Source organism: Macrobrachium rosenbergii, chromosome 3 (assembly GCF_040412425.1).
Source record: "Macrobrachium rosenbergii isolate ZJJX-2024 chromosome 3, ASM4041242v1, whole genome shotgun sequence".
In the NCBI taxonomy this organism is placed as follows: Eukaryota; Metazoa; Arthropoda; class Malacostraca; order Decapoda; family Palaemonidae; genus Macrobrachium; species Macrobrachium rosenbergii.
In genome coordinates, this window is record NC_089743.1 from 87,136,828 (window position 1) to 87,154,699 (window position 17,872).

The following is a 17,872-nucleotide window of genomic DNA, read 5'->3' on the forward strand; positions in this document are numbered from 1 at the left end:
CAGTAATAACTGGATAAAAGGGACAGTTGCCATGGTAATTTCTGGATAACAGGGATGGTCATCATAGTAATACTTGGATAAAAGGGACAGACAGCACAGTAATACCTGGATAGAAGGGACAGTCACCACAGTAATACCTGTCAGTTCACCCATGACTGTTCGAAGGGTGAGCGTTCGCATTAGAAAAGTAGAACTGTCAGTTGGACCGTTAACACAAACCCCTCCCCTCCCCCTCTCCCTTCTCCCTCCTTCCTCTTCCTCCTCCCCCTCCCCTGTTCCCTTTCCCTCCACCTACACGTAGAGTTTTCCTGGACAGCGCCGGGTTGGTCAGCTAGTAACGAAATAAAAATTAAGATTGTAAAACTAATCATAGACATAATAGAATTAAAAATAATAAAACACGAATAGTAAAGATACAAAAAATGAAAATAATTTCAGTTGCTAACAGTGATTCCGATGGAAATAACTTGTAATACAATTGATGTTCTTTTTAACCATAAAATTCAAGCAGATTACCTACCTGACTGGGACAGAGCTCAGATGGTAAATTGGACACCTCTTGCTTTTATTTATTAGATTTCATTTTCAAATTAAGCGATGTTTGTAGGAATGCTGTAGTTAGGTTACTACCATACAAAACTAAAACTTAGTTATGGGGATGGAGAATGTTATCCAGTAATGTATTTTATGTACTACCTTATTCGTATTTATTATTCTTTGACCTATGTTTCTTACAAGTATTTTACCTTATGGCTGTTACTATTGTATTATTGGCCACCATTTTACGAGACTTTTCTGTTGCTGAAAATTATTTCTTATCGTTCCTCTTCATTTAAGCGTGGCATTCAGACACCACACTGTATGGAAAGTTTCAGTCTTAGAAAAAGCCCATTTCTGAAATGTCTTTTATTTTTTCGCCATTGCTTGAAATTATTCATGCGTACCTCGATCTTAATGGGGCTGACGAAATCTGATTAATGTTAGTGTTTCCAAGAGAAAAACTTCATCGTTATACGGTGCCGTTTGTAGCTCCACGAAAATGTATGAGAATTTGATAACTGAACTCATGTATATCTCATTGTGTATGTGTGCTTCTAAGTAAGTGTTATCGTGAAACAGCTGTCTACCTTTAGGGAGCTTCTAGTTTTGTAGTTACAGCACAAACATCCCTTCAGAACCATTAAAAGTATATGACTGCTTTCTCCTAATGCAAAATAATGTTTTTCTTACCTGGATGCCATCATACACACACCGTTCATGATGAAAGACCTAAATAGAGGGTTTTCCTTCCAAGCTTTATAAATAGGTATTGCTCTCAAAAGCTTCTTGGCTGTATACAGCCATCACTCATCCAGTCTCGTAGCATACATGAGGCTTAGTAATAACGTAGATACTGCATGGAAGTCTTGTACAGATGAGACAGTCGCTGGGATCAGTCTCTTTGATCATTAAAGCTACCTTCAGTAAAAACATTTTTCTTCTTTTTGAACCGACTGACCTTGGATTATGCATCATTGCTGTCTAAATCTATTCCATTAATTCAGAAAATTACAAGACAAAGGAAAGAGACGAATTTAGAAACCATGTGAAAGGATAGCTGGTGCAAGTGTGATGATAAAGTGTTTACGTGTGATTTAACACTTGCGGAAATCATAAGAAGAATTTTAAAGAAAAAAACGTTTCTTGTTACTAGATTTGAAAGAAGACGAGAGAGATATTCAAATCCAAGCATGAGGTTAAGATTAGCAAATTATCAGGAGTACAAATCAAGTTGTTAGCAGGCAAAAGTGAAAATTAACTGAAACTGTAACACTTTAATTAGGCATTTTTTTATGACTGACTATATACTGTATTGACTGACAAAAAAATCATATCGCAAAAGATATGATCCCTTCATTTTTTGGGGAAAAACTAGTATGCCGCGACAACATTATTCAGATCTTAAGGATTAAATGGCAACCCAAGGCGTGACAGCGGAAGTGTTGCTGTTTTGGACAAGAAAGCAGGATGGGAAATCCTTGAATTTTTCATGAAGCAATAGTGTAAGCCTCAAGCCTTTTATTCGTAAGCATAGTCTTTAGCCTTATCACACTATAGACAGATACACAGCAGCAATTGTTGTGAGGCTTGTGGGAGAGCAATGGCTTTAGTTTCGTAAAAGTTATGCATCAGAAGGCATATCAAATGTACATAAATAAACTAATGATTATTGTTATAGATGAAGAAGCAAGTTTGAAGCAAGTGGTAACAATTGAGAGGGTAGAAAGAATTGCCGAAATTGTCAGGGTGACAGAGCATGGAATATGATAGAGAGGAAAAGTATGATGGTTAAGTTGGGCGAAGATGTATGTCAGACCCATATCAGTTTGGACGAAAGAATGAGAGAAATGATACCGATGTTAAGAGGCAAATGATGTAATTGATGTTAGTGAGAGGGAGTTGTGCGTCGTATAAGGAAAGAGAAGATGTAAAACAAAATAAGTTTTCAAAGGGACATAAACTCTCGAGTATCGTTGAGTGTTGGCGAGCCAGACTTTTAGGGGAATGGAAAGTGTCTTGAAGTTACGATGTAGGATAAAAAAAAAAATGGTTATACTGATAGAGAACTGTTACTAGTAGCAGAAGAGGTGTGTAAATATCGTGGAATCTGAAAAGAGCAATCAAGGTATATGAGAATGGTGCAGAGCAGTGGTTTTCAACCTGTGGGCCATGGGCAGTTCTGAGGGGGGGCCCATTCCACGGACATCTTCGAAATAGTATTTAAAAAATGAAAAATAATTTAGGGTAAATGGGGCCAGTGTTTTCATAAATTAAAGACTGTAATTTGAGTTTTGATTACACTGCACAAAATTTATTTAACTGTAAATGCAGGCCAGTGCTTAATTTCGTAAGTGAAAAAGTGTAATTCAAGTTTTGATTACAGTGTAGTGGCCAGGATACGAACATTATCTCAGGAATTTCACATTTGGCTCAATAGCTGAAGAGGAAAAAAGTATCTCCCCTCTGAGATAATGATATATTCACTTTGAAAATGTTTAGGAAGCGAATGCTTACAGAGTTTAGGGAGAGTGGTGAGAGAAAATGATTTATGCGGTGAAAGTATGAAGGATATTTATTAAAACACACCCAAGGTTTGCGAGCTTTTTATTGCATTCAAAATCTTCACAATAGTTTTCATATCAGTGGTGGCATGAGAGTAAATTAGAAAACATTGCGACTTTCTGAATTCGTCTCAACATCATAAAGAAAAGATCTAATCACAATAATTTTTCCTGCTGAGAATTCCTTTATTGACCTTCGCTTCTTAGGACGATAAGCTATTTTCTGTATATAAATGTTTATTTTTAGCTAATGTTGTAACGTCATTGCTTTGCCTCTGAAGGTGACGGACTTTCCCACTGGGTTGCCAGTTCACGGACTGCAGAGCTCCATCAAAATAATTGCCGTTCTTTCCCAAAAGGTTGCCAGAAATATCAAGACTCTGTGAAGGCTGCCCATGGCATTCAGAAAAAAATATTTATACATATACCGAGCATCCCTGAGGTGTGTCAGTTCTCGGAATTTTGAGGATATTCCCAGATGTTCTCAGACTAAAAACAAAAATGTCAGGGAGGTTATTCCTTTGGTCATCAGATATTCACAAACTTGGACATTCCCTCACTAGAATTCGAATTCTGTCAAAGAGTTCATCCCCGACTAAGGCCAAATTACTTAAAGTTTACACCTTCGGTTGCAGACGTTTCCAAACTAAAATTCAATTAATCCAGTTTACCTACTATTTTACCACGTGCTCTAAGGCTAAATAACAAATGAGAGTTTATCCCATTAGTTCCCAGACATCCCGAACTTAAAACTAAATAACATTGGAGAGTTTATCCTCCTGTTTGTCAGACCTTCCCAAACTAGTACCTAATGGCGTAGGAGAGTTTGTACACTGGGTTTCTAGACGTTCCCAGACTAGATATCAAATTGACGCTTGGAGAGCTTATCTTTTGGTCGTCTGATGTTCTCGGATTAAAAAAAAACATATGATGTTGGTTTCCAGATCTTCCAGGAATGAAGACCAAAATATGGGGGAGTTTATCCCATAGTTGGCAAAGACATCCAAGAATTCCCAGACTGTAGACCAAATAACATAAGTGAGAGCTTATCCCTTAGTTATCACACATTCCCAGACTAAGATCCAAATAACTCAATAGAATTATTCCCTAGTTGCCAGAGATTCCCAGACTAAAATACAAATAACGTAGTGTTATCCATTTTGTTGCCAGACCTTCCCAGACTAAAAACCAAATAGGCTAAACGTCGTTTGTCCACTTTGTTCCAACAAGGTACCATGTTAAAAATCAAATGACTTTGGGAGAGTTTTTATCCATCCAGCCCCGTAGGCAGGCATTATGGCAATTATCCTCCTTTGAGCTCTGTGTTTTGTATCTAGCCACGCCCATGCTGGCTCGATTAAGAAGTCATAAAAGTATTTTATTTCGACCGTCAAGTTTTAAATGGAAATGGCAATTCTTTGGAAAGCATAGGCCTATCAGTCATCGGCATTGCTTTCCCATCAGTAGCTTTGTCTGAAATCTGTTTCCAGAAACGAATAGTTACCGCAGTTTTGTTTTAGTTCCTTTACTCGCTGGTAATGTAAAACCCACTGTCCATTATCTGTCGTTATTGTTATCTGATATTGATAAAGTATTATCAAGTCTATTTGATGTTATTTGTAAGTAGATGTATCAGGTATTACTTCATGTTTCTTAATCTTTGCTCATCTCTCCCTTTCTCCCTTGCGTGCATCATATTTTGTCGAAGCTAGTCAGTGAAATTCATGGTCTTTTGGCTCGTACGATAATATTGATAATAATACGCCCCTATGAACCAAATTATGAGTCGCTTGCCATTAACATTTTCTGCATCTTCAATGTTCGCTCTTCTTTTGCTTGCTTTTATTTTAAAATAGACACTGTTACTGGAGTGGCGGTAAGCATGCTCAGTAGAGGGTCCCACCTACAGTGTGCCTTACTCTACTCATTGTAGGCAGTGCTAAAGTTTTTTTTCTGCAGAATCCTATACCCCCAGCCTGCATTAGTTCATTCCTTTTACCTTCCATCGCTTTCTTTTATCTCTTCCCACTTGGCTGTTCAACTTCTTTAGCTATTTCTTATTTCGATTTTTGCCATGATCTCTATACGAATTACAACTCCAGCTTGATAAACCTTCCCGTGAGAGGAGCCTGGAAGAACAGAAGCAGGATGAGAGTTCTAAAGCTTTATTTATCTGTTTCTACCTTTGAGCAACATCAGGTGATCTCCGAAGATATGACGAACAAACAAAAAAAATTCCATGCGACGAACAGCGAGTCAGGAAAAAGCTGATAAAGCTGATAACAGACTAAAGCTCTCTCTCTCTCTCTCTCTCTCTCTCTCTCTCTTTCTTCCCTTCTGCGTAGTCCCATAATGCCTGACTAACACTGGACAAAAACTCTCCCTGAAGTTCATCACGTAACGTCATTCGATAAAAACAAGTAAATAAAACAAAAGGAAAATAACGGAAGTGTTTTTGGTGCCCAACGAACAGGATATATATATATATATATATATATATATATATATATATATATATATATATATATATATATATATATATATATATATATATATATATATATATATATATATATAAACATATATATATACTATATCATGTATATGTATATATAAATATATATGTAATATATATATATATATATATATATATATATATATATATATATATATATATATATATATATATATACACAAATGAAACAAAGGTAAGGGAAACAGTAAGCCGTAGGGGTACTGCCTTCAGTCCTCGACAAACAGCTGATGATCAAGGTACGAGTTTGATTGATAAGCGTGTTTGTGTGTGAAGCATACTAACTTGACGTTCTTTGCAAATTCACAGTATAGTATACAAGTGTTATTTGTGCATGGTATACGCTTTTAATCACGTCTGAGCAATAGATAGTTTGTGTAAATTTCCCATTTTCTTCACGAGAAGCACGTTGTAGGTTGCAATCGTGCAGATAGCCCCGAGTAAGGTCAGTTATTCACAGAGAGCCAAACATGCTCTTGGACGCGAATGTTACTAAGAAGATCCTGCAGGGAACTATTAAATATAATTGTTGTTCGATGCGCAAGTTTCTCTCTCTCTCTCTCTCTCTCTCTCTCTCTCTCTCTCTCTCTCTCTCTCTCTCTCTCCCCGTACGTTATTTAATTTCATGGTTTAATTCCCAAGAAGAGACGTTTTGGTACAGGCGTGAGTTATTAAATAAACCTCTCTCTCTCTCTCTCTCTCTCTCTCTCTCTCTCTCTCTCTCTCTCTCTCTCTCTCTCTCTCTCCATACGTGTCACTTAATTTGATAGTTTAATTCCCAAGAAAAGACATTTTGGTATAGAGTTGCTTTAATATCTCTCTCTCTCTCTCTCTCTCTCTCTCTCTCTCTCTCTCTCTCTCTCTCTCTCTCTCTCTCTCTCTCTCCATACGTGTCACTTAATTTGATAGTTTAATTCCCAAGAAAAGACATTTTGGTATAGAGTTGCTTAAATATCTCTCTCTCTCTCTCTCTCTCTCTCTCTCTCTCTCTCTCTCTCTCTCTCTCTCTCTCCATACGTGTCACTTAATTTGATAGTTTAATTCCCAAGAAAAGACATTTTGGTATAGACTTGCTTAAATCTCTCTCTCTCTCCCTCTCTCTCTCTCTCTCTCTCTCTCTCTCTCTCTCTCTCTCTCTCTCTTATAGAGTTGCTTAAATCTCTCTCTCTCTCTCTCTCTCTCTCTCTCTCCATACTCTCTCTCTCTCCATACATTGTCACTTAATTTGATAGTTTAATTCCCAAGAAAAGACATTTTGGTATAGAGTTGCTTAAATATCTCTCTCTCTCTCTCTCTCTCTCTCTCTCTCTCTCTCTCTCTCTCTCTCTCATACACTCACACGCACACAGTAACTTCCTGTAACTTGTTTTCTCTAGCCCCGGGCATCCCGTCCTGCTTGGTTTCCGATGAATGTTTTGTTTATTTATTCATATGGGCTGTGTGCTTGTTTTTGAAGTATGCCCGCCTTTTGCTTACCAGTAACGGTCGCTCGAGGATTTTCCAGGTCAAGGTCACGACCTATTTTCTAGCGAGGTCGTGAAATGAGTTGTCTAATAAATCGTTAGAGTTGCCATGTCATTTTGTCTCATACTTTTTTTTTTCTATAAAAATACCGAAACGAACAAAATATATACCTAATAACGCTCAGTTATTGAAAGAAATTATCCCGTTAGTAAGCTTCACAAATTGGGTGACATGGACCTGCCTCTTGTGCAGGTTATATAAATCGGCAAACACGGAAGAAGAAGAAGAAAGGGAATGTCGCATTCTAAAAAAAAAACGAAAAGGTTGAGAGTTCCACCCTTGTAGTAAAGCGACGCTCGTCACTGAAACTAGTTTAGGAGTTCTCCTTTGATAGGTAGTCGGTCACAGTGAGAAACTAGTTTAGGAGTTCTCCTATGATAGGCAGTCGGTCACAGTGAGAAACTAGTTTAGGAGTTCTCCTATGATAGGCAGTCGGTCACAGTGAGAGGCAAAACCAGTGGAGTTTGGGAGTGAGTCAGGTGATCGCTTTTATACATAAATCAAAATACCTTATCACGTTTCTCATTCTTTCGTATTGGTATCTTTGCTTATGAAGCTCCGTTAGTTTTTAGACATTCTGTAATTCTCCTTTGATCTCACGGCGTTTCTTCTGACGAGATTTTAATGAATGTGAAGATTAAAATCCTCTTCGAGGAATAGCTGTGTACCTTTGCATACTGTACATGAAAGGCTATTAGTTCATATAATGTTTAAGTTTTTTAATAATAATAATAAATTAGGTTAGCCGAAATTAGGAAAAAAACCGTTTTACCTTTCTTACCCTCAGAATGTTCCCGTTCAAAAATATGTCCTTTCAAAATGTTTATAAATATGAAAGAATCAGAGCTTCCTTACTACAAATAATTTTTAATTTATTTTTTTAGAAAATTTTTACTGTTAATGCCCTGATCCACACTTCACTTCTTTGCATTAAGAACTATATAGGAGTCACTGGACACTGGCAGGATGACCTCCTGACATCCGTATAACCTGGGGTCAACGGGCAGTTCCTCCAGACCGAGAAGAAACATGAGGTCTTCCATTACTTCCTGGACAGATCTTTTGGATCGTTTGGCTATTTGAAAGTATCCTTTGGGGGTGCCCGTGATCCGCTTCTCTTTCCTATTCAGGCTGAAGGGAGATCTTTCAAATTTCTGGGCAAAGGCCTCTAGGGCCCGTGGCGTCATTGAACTGAAACCTCTCAGAACAGGACTTAACGTATTGTACCCTTTGCTGGTGAGACGATTTACATTGTCATCACTGCTAGATTTTGCTTTTGTGAAACCTTGCTTGTGTTGCATCAGTTCTTCATTCAAAGAAGACCAGACAGTTAGGGTACTGTCCGGCAACTGTCCGTGAAAGGAGGTTTCAGGGTATGGATAAGGAAAGCTTCCAGGAAAATCCCTACGCTGTTTCCTCTTGTTCCTTTGGTGACCCGGCGGGAAGGTGTATTTCCTGGGGTACTTCCCCTCTGTAATGTCATCTGGAATAAATCCTTTTGCGTCGGTAGTTTCCAAACCCATCTTCGATTCTGGACGCCACCCTCCCGTTATCCGCTCTGCATTGGACGAGGTGTCATCCGAGTCATAGAGCTGGCGGAGAGGAGATTCTTCCAGATCACCAAAAGATAATCCCCAAGCTGCAGGATATTCTGGGAACTCTTCTTTTCTCTTGGAACTTCTCTTGGACCTTTTACCGAACCTCATTGGCCGCCTGTGGCAACAGTAAGAAATATAAAAGGACTGAATGAGCTAAACAGTAAACAAATGGGACAGATGCTAATTGCCTGAAATTTAAACAAGTAAAAAAGAACAGGTGAAGTACATACGACACTGCCAAAAATCAAATGAAATCTCAGTTCAGGTAACCAAACATCCAGTGTGATTTCTCAATGAATTGCATGTTCCTAAAAAGGTATGTCTCTGCAGCATAGTCTTAGGTTTCTAAGGTAAATGGAAGTTATTTGGTGATAGATTAATAATCATAGAAAAAAGTCTTACAAAATATCTCACCTATTCAGACATCGGGTACAATGAAGTGTCAGGTCAGGAAATGAGCAGATGATCTCACATCTCAGCCCTTCAACGTCACATTCAGGTGGTGATGCCCAAACTTGCCAAGTACAGAGACTCCACAAAAGCACCAGGAAGCTTCCAGTCCCCACCATCTGTGTAACAGGAGGCAAGAAGTATTACAAGGGTAAATTGGGGGTATAAGCGAAATATAAACTATCTTCTATATGCTGTATGAAATTTCAGGGACACCTGTATCTATTAATTCATTCACTGACTGATTTTCATATGATTGGTTGGTACTTGTTACTCTTTCCATTATGGTCTTCCCTTGTTCACACACGGAAATCAACCCTGTGGAATCTTGCCAGATTTCATAGATTAGCCAGTCTTGTACCGTACTTCTGACCCATGTTTCACCTTCCATGCATGCCAATGGAATATTTTACATGTCATTTAGTCAACGTCAAATTAAAGTTTTTCAAATCACTTGAAGATGATTGCATTGTTGTTAATGATGCTGAAAAACTAGTTACTGTTCATAAAGCTAGTTCTGTCTACAAAGATGGTGGCATCAACGTCATATGCCTTAGATCTTTGTTTCAGTCATTATTTTGGAGGATATATTCTTTGGACCTACATAGCTTTCAGCGCCTTCTCCAGGTGATTTTTTTCTTTTGGAGGCTGACGATAAATATCCACTGCTGATATCACTGAAGCTAATTGCGATTGGTGGAAGCTCATACTCAGCATCTATCATTGGTTAGAATAATAGAGACTGAGGATTTTTACCGTCAGTTCTAAAAAAAGAAAAAAGACATTAGTGTTTGCAACTCGTTTGACAGAACTTCAGAATCCACACTTTACCAGACAGACACTGCCTCACTGCCCAGTGACGAAAGTCCTTCATGACTTTGACTGTGAAGCTGTAGAATGTCCTTCAATGTAGCTTCATAAGTGCCAATGCTCATGAGCTTAAGACAGACTTTAACTTCAATGCAAAGCTCTTTTCTTCGTTGTCTTTCAATTTTTCTTATTTGGATTGCAGTCATCTATGGGAAAGTATGAATTAGTTTGCTCTTTGTCTTTATTCAGTGGTTCTTTTCTTGGATTCTAATTTTGATTTATTTTCTTCTGTGGTAACTTATATAGTCCTTTTCTAGATGAATGTTTCTTTCAGGAAACGAACATACGCCATCTCTGCTCGACCATGATCTATAACAGGATTTTGGCTACTGAGATATTTATATATACATACATACATTCTCTCGCTCTTAGTATGTGCAGCAGCAACACTTTTGGTGCTCCGTAGGACGTGCCCTATGCCACGGCGTGCAATAAGTGGGTGATTTCTGTCTCTGGCCGATAGTTTTGACTTGCTCCACTGTCGGTATACTCCCTCGTATTCGGGAGTGTTCTGTCACTCGCTTCTCCCTCGGATTCTCACAGATTTCTTGTGGTTTCCTTGAAGGAGGAAGGATAAAGTCTGTGCTCCTTTGAATGTTTAATACAGGCCGATGCTGAGTTATACCCACGGCTTCTGCTGTTTGCAGTCTGTGTAACCGGGCTTCTCCTTGCATGATCTCTGCACCTTCTAATAATTTTTCAAGTGTTGGTTACGGTCGTGGGCGTCCACATAATGTTAGAATATAGCCCCTTGCTTGGGATGAGCCTGCAATCGTCGTCGCAGAGCGGTAGTGGAGTCTACTGCTGTCCGAACTTAGTCAGCATCCTCATAATGCAGAATAGCACCGTTCCCTTTGGAGAGATGTGGGAGTCGACCAACATAGTATACAAATTGAAATGACGCCCATGACCGTAAACAACACTGGAAAAATTATTAGAGGGCACAGAGATCATGCATGGAGAATTCTGCCTGGTTACACAGATTGCAAATAGCAGAAGCCGTAAGTATAAACCAGCAACGGCCTGCATTAAACATTCAAAGGAGCACGGACTTCATCGTTCCTTCTTCAAGGAAACCACAAGACTCTGTGAGAATCCGGAGGGAGAAGCTAGTGACAGAACACTGCCGAACACAAGGGAAAATACCGACAGATGGAGCAAGTCAAAACCATCGGCCAGAGACGGAAATCCCGCCTCGAGCACGCCCTTGGGTGGTTGCCGTGGCTTAGGGCTTGTCCTACGGAGCACCAGCAATGCCCTTGCTGTCACTCAGACTACATGCAAGAGAATGAGACCCAAAAACCAATAGAAATTGATCACTCCAGTGACGTCATACTTTAAATTTGAAGGTTAGCTCCTAAGTCCTCAAATTGCAATGAAAACTGTGTTTGTCAATTTGTAATTTATTCCTGAAGGAGTTGTCTATAGGCAAGGAAACAATCCTTCGACTATAAGAAGTAAATGGAAGCAAACGTGAATAATCTTTATTCCTGAGAAGCTTATCAGAAGAGAAAAAGGAGCAGCATAGAGAAATTCAAAGCCTGAATAAAAAGATAGCCTCTGCAAATAATAATTGACCTTAATAGAAACTGATTATATATATATATATATATATATATATATATATATATATATATATATATATATATATATATATATATATATATATATATATATATATATATATATAATTATATATAATTATATATATATGTATATATATACTATATAGGCTATATATAATACATAGGTTATACTATATATATATATATATATATATATATATATATATATATATATATATATATATATATATATATATATATATATTAGATCTTTGGTTGTTTTATGACTAATCCTCCCCCTCCTCTTATTTTCACAGGAGTATTTATTCTGTGTTGGCGTATTCTAGTCAGGTTCGCAAGCGAACGGTTGTTCTTTGGGGAAGAGGACTTTTGAGTACCAGCAACAGTTCGACTTTGAGGACGTTTCTTACAGCCGTTGTTTGGGCCCAGGCTGGAGCAGCACCAACGTGGTTGTTGTTGGTCAGCAGGTGGAGACCCTGTCGGCTTTTGGCTGCGGGTGCAGTGGCCCCGGGTGTCCCCTTTGTATTTTTGGCGAGACGGCAGCAGGACGTCGTGATAATACGCCTGTTGTCGTTAGTTGGTGGACTTCGTTGGAGATGGCTTTTTTGTATCGACTGCTGCTGTACTTTTTCTTTGGATGTAAAGTAATATTGCTTTATTTATTTTTTGTGTTTCGTGGTTGGACCTGGCTCATTTTGTTGTGACCTTTGTTTTTTCTAAAGATTCCATTAAGTTTAAAATTAATAAATATATTTTTATAGCAAACTCCCCTGTATTTTGTTTATTCAATGTCGACCTAGCCCCAATATTATTTCCATCTAGATCCTGTGTTTTTCTTAAGAAAATTTGTTTAAGTAACATTGATTGGCTCTGCTCTGGTTGTCGGAGTTTTCACCACATTGGAGGAGGGAGGTTGATTATTTGGAAAAAAAAAAAAAAATTGTAATTTTTTTTCTGTCGGGAGTGAAGGTATTAGGATCTTTGGTTGTTTTTTATGCGCTGGTAGTTTGTTTGTTTGGCTAATCCTCCCCTCCTCTTATTTTCAGAGGAGCAGCTCTGTGTTGGCGTGGCCCAACCTCTAGTCAGGTGCAGTAGCACTTTTGAGTACCAGCAGCAGTTCGACTTTGAGGACTTTCTTGGGCCGTTGTTTCTAGGTCAGCGCACCAAACGAAGATTTGTTTGTTGGCCGCAGGTGGAGACCCTGGTCGGCTTTCTGCAGTGGCCCGTGTCCTTTGTATTTTGGCGAGACGCAGGCAGGACGCGCCGTGATAATACACCCGTTGTCGTTAGTTGGTGGACAGATGGTTTTTTTTGTATCTTTTGCTGGTACCTTTCTTTTTGATGTAAAGTAATATTGCTTTATTTATTTTGTGTTTCGTACCATTTATTGTGACTTTGTTTTTTTCAAAGATTCTATTAAGTTTAAAATTAATAAATATATTTTTATTAGCAACCTGTATTTTGTTTATTCTCCTTCCTTGTGTAAAAAGTGAGCTTCGATTAGCCAGGTAGCCCCAATTTATTTCTAGATCAAGGGACTCTAACAATTGAATACCACCATTCATTTGGCATTTGTAAATGAACATTTTTCACAATAAAATGTGTGCACCACTCCATAGTTCGTACACCTACATTTAAGGGCTCATCCATAGCGTTTAGAACCCTCCTACACACACAAACAATGTACCTGTTCCTCTAATCTTACTCAGATTCTTCTTGTTCTTTGATATTAAACTCTTTCCTTTCCAATACCTCCTTCATGCCAACTAACCAACTGTTTCTAGGTCTTCCACTCCTTTCTCATTAACCTTACACCATTCATTCTTTCCTCATAAGCAAACCATCTCACAATACTCTGATCTATCCTTTCACTTACGGTAGCCTTTTTACCACTCTCTTGAATACCACCACATTTCCCATAATACCAGTAGTTCCTATGTTGCATATAATATACGAACATTTCTTCTCAACGGCTTCAGTAACTTCTCACTTACATATCCTATTCTTGCTCCATTCACAGAAATAATCAAACAGGTATTGCTATAATAATTTTCGCCTAAGCTCCATTTTTACACTAAGTCAATCTGTCGTGTCTATCATTCTAGCACAATCTCGATTTCATGACAAAAAGTTCTCATTTCTCTTAACAAACTTTGCGCAACATCTCAACGCTTTTAGCAACACATTTTTCATGAATGCATCAAAACTTTTTTTCTAGGTACGTAAAAGCCACGTGCATCTTCTTCGCTTTGCTCTTATACTTCCCTCAGAACTATATCAAAACAATCACTTGATCTAATCACCCTTATCCTAATCTAAAACTGTCCTTCCGCCATCTGTCCTTCCTTGTCAATCAAGAGTCTACCACACACCACGATTCTTGCCCAATCTTCTGTCATGCTCCCCTTCAATTAACATCAACTTTTGGGTATTTATATATATATTACTATATATTATATATATATATATGTGTGTGTATTATATAAATATATATATATATATATATACTATATATATATATATATATATATATATATATATATATATACAGTATATATATTGATAACAGGATCACATTTATATATGATTATATCTATGGAGACTGTTATTTAAAACGTTACAAGCTTTCAGAGGGCTTTTCCGTCCTCATCATGAGGACAGGAAAGTCCTTGAAAGCTTGGAACTTTTTTTAATAAAATTCTTTTCTAGATACCATCCTGTTTAAGCGAGGTCTTGTTATTAATTGTAATACATGAGAACAATTATGCAAGTGATCAGATCTATATATATATATATATATATATATATATATATATATATATATATATATATATATATATATATATATATATATATATATATAATATTGCCATATATATATATATATAAATAAAGTTGCTTATAAAATACCAAAGAAGAGGGTTTTAACATTATATTTGGAATAACATATATATATATATATATATATATATATATATATATATATATATATATATATATATATATATATATATATAATTACTGTCAGTTGAGGAAACAGTAGTTTCAGAAATATATATAACGCTGTAAATCTACCCTCTTTGATGTTTTTATTGGCAACCTTTATTAGATGGAATTCTGCTATAAAAATATATATATATATATATACTATAGTAATTTTTCTTTCACAGTAAACAAAAGTATAATATTTCAGTCAAATAATCATATGTGCCATATAGTCTTCGTCCACTTGAAGCGGCTCTTTGCTCAGATAGAATATGTATGTCCTTCTCAATTTGCTCGAATGACACCCAGGACAATATTGCTACTGGATGTGGGCGTGTAAAGGCTGCCAGAAAATCAATATAAAAACAAGGAGAAGTTGACGTATGGAATACACAAAAGCCTGCTAAGGACTAGAACGGCGAGTCAGATACAACATAGGAACGAATAAATCGAATTTCTCTCTCTCTCTCTCTCTCTCTCTCTCTCTCACAGAGACAAATGTTCGATACTACTATGTGTATATCTTATTTTATTTTCGCCTTTTCTGGTAATGTGACTTGAGACGGTGTTACCCTTTCGGTTGCCACCAATTCATTTTGAGATGAAGTTGCGAGCCACATGGTCTCGTTTGGTCGGATAAAACACAGAGGTCTACAACAGGACTGTTAACCCTTGTAACACCTCACAGTACTAACTGGGCGATTTTAGGCGAGGACTCACGCCTGCTTGAGGCCAACTTAATGTAAACCAGCTAACCACAGGTCTTGCCCCACGAATGCAATGGGGCCTATTATACGTCTTGCATCGCCTGGTGGTTACCTACCCAGCCACTGACCATATGCAGTGTTGCTAAATTTCGATAGCTGGACGACTAGTGGACTAGCGGATGTTGCAACTGCCAAACAATAGCATCTTAACTTCTCCAGTGCCAGATGATTTGGCCCTTAATTTCTACAGAATTCTTTGAAAATCCTAATGGGATTGAAATGATGGATTTTGACATGATCCCCGCCAGACTTCGAACCGAGATCGAGGGGGGAAAATTCATTCGTCATTCTAGCCACTTCGAAAATGGAGTTGAAACAGCTTTTATTCTTAGTGATAATGATACCTCTTTGGAAATTAAAGCACCGAAAAGACAAGAGATACAATCAATCAATATCCCTTATTTCAGCTCGGGGCCGTATACATGGAATATACAAATACAATATGCACACTCTAGATACATAAGATAATATGAATGAAAATAGTAATCGGCATTATCCACACAGTTGCTGAAGAAGTAGAAAAAATAGAATTCTTTCATAATAATGGTAATGACAGTAATTATATGGAGAATAATAGTAAAAAAATATATATATATATTAAAAATTATAACAATTAAAAATACAGATTGCAGACAATTAATTTCCATCTAGGGACCTCAGGTGGTTACAAAAATCAGGTCCAGAAGGCTAAACACGAAAATTGAAAATTGCAAAACTCTACAATGATATTAATCGCAGTAATAATAAAAAAGGAAAAATACCAATAATAACAAGAGACGTAGAAAAATAATAATAATAACAATAATGACAGAGTCTGGAGATGACACTTCATAATTGCAAAAATAGAGAATAAGTCACTTAAGGAACAGACGCCTCATTATCCCATCTTTCCCACAATTTAGATCTTGCCTCACTGCTCAGGATGCTTTGTAGGAGCGAATTGCTGCTGTTTCTCAGCCGGGTGATCAGACTGGACATTGTTCGACTCTCAATGATTTTCTAACTATCCAGGCGGTTTCTATGAACATCTGCGTGGCGGAGTGATAGCGAGGAGTGTTTGTGAGGCGTCTCAGAATGTCATTGTGGATAACAGTGTTACGTTTCATGGTCTCTCGGGTGTAGTTCGTCCAAAGGGAACACCCATATATACTGCAGCAGTACGCGCGGAAGAGCAAGCTCCGTGTCTCGGTGACAGAAGGCAAACCTCTTTGCAATCATGTTGCCGGTTGAACATAGTTTACGACGCCTCTGCTCTATGCCTGCCGTATCTTTCAGGTCGTCCGTGATAATGTGGCCCAGATACGGAAATTCATGCACGGATTCCACACGATGATTTCCGAGGAAAATCTGTGGTTCTGCAATATGCCTAAGCGATCTAGGGAGTAGTGACATACACTGGGTCTTGGTTTCGTTGTATACGATATCAAATTCCTCTGCATATTGGCGGCAGGTGTCGATGGGTCGCTGGAGACCTTGCACTGATGGAGAAATCAGAACCTTATCGTCGTTGTATATAGTTGTTTCGCTGATAGTGCATCCGATAGGGAGTGAGTTCAGTTTGGCATTCAGGGCATCTGTGTACATGTTAAACAGGTATAGAGAGAGAATGTCCCCTTGCCGGAGCCCGTTTAGGGAGCCGAAGGCGTACGACAGTACGTTACCGCATTTGACAGAGACTCTCACAGAGAGATTCTTAGTATCGAAGTATAAACAGTGTATATAGACATATCAAAAGGAAATTTTTATACAACCCACAACAGACCCTGAACAGAAGCTATGGATCGCTGTTCTTATCTGATAAGAAATAAATGACTTTTATCTATGATGATATGACTTGCTAATGGTCGCACAGCCTAAGAATGCCATGAGGAGATTCAATAGTAACTAGGAAGGTGTAGTGACACCATCTCTCAACCTGAACCTTGTGGAATAGCGTAGGCAGGACCTGACGGATTACGTGCATGTCTGTGTGTGTGTGTTTCCATCGCCTGGGGACATGTATTTTCTGTTTCTGATGTGTTGAAGGTACAATGACTCCATTGCCGGCAAGTGGATTTTGTTTTTATTCTTTTTTTCATTGTATACACATGGACAGTACATTTTTTGTAAAAATTGGCTATGTGTAGATATATATATATATATATATATATATATATATATATATATATATATATATATATATATATGTGTGTGTGTGTGTGTGTGTGTGTGTGTATACATACATAATCTAATGAACATTTTATTAAGGAAATCTCCTATGATCCCATATCCGAATGAGATATAAACAAAGCTCAATAAATATATATATATATATATATATATATATATATATATATATATATATATATACATATATATATATATATATATATATATGGGATTGACAGGCCGTGTTTATCTGTTTATTAGGCTTTGTTTACATCTCATTCGGATATAGGATCATAGGGGATTTCCTTGA

At 37.6% G+C, this 17,872-nt stretch overlaps 1 protein-coding gene and 2 long non-coding RNA genes across 3 annotated transcripts in view; 1 reads left to right on the forward strand and 2 right to left on the reverse strand.

Moving 5' to 3' along the window:
- Positions 1–3,129: 3,129 nt before the first annotated feature.
- Positions 3,130–5,370, reverse strand: LOC136828739 (uncharacterized). The gene is made up of 2 exons (XR_010850205.1): positions 4,178–5,370; positions 3,130–4,146 (listed from the first exon to the last, which is right to left on the reverse strand). It is a non-coding gene; the product is annotated as an uncharacterized lncRNA (long non-coding RNA).
- A 2,604-nt stretch (positions 5,371–7,974) lies between these two features.
- Positions 7,975–17,872, reverse strand: part of LOC136826778 (uncharacterized) — a 53,291-nt gene continuing 43,393 nt past the window's right edge. Inside the window, exons 2-3 of the mRNA XM_067084219.1 lie at positions 9,171–9,325; positions 7,975–8,871 (exon numbers count right to left, since the gene is read on the reverse strand). Coding sequence (XP_066940320.1) covers positions 8,076–8,871; positions 9,171–9,325 — 951 coding nt within the window. The 3' untranslated portion in view covers positions 7,975–8,075. The remainder of the gene's footprint in view (positions 8,872–9,170; positions 9,326–17,872) is intronic.
- The window catches only part of LOC136826789 (uncharacterized), a 92,108-nt gene continuing 91,526 nt past the window's right edge, over positions 17,291–17,872 (forward strand). The window contains exon 1 of the long non-coding RNA XR_010849713.1: positions 17,291–17,459. This is a non-coding gene — a long non-coding RNA (uncharacterized lncRNA). The remainder of the gene's footprint in view (positions 17,460–17,872) is intronic.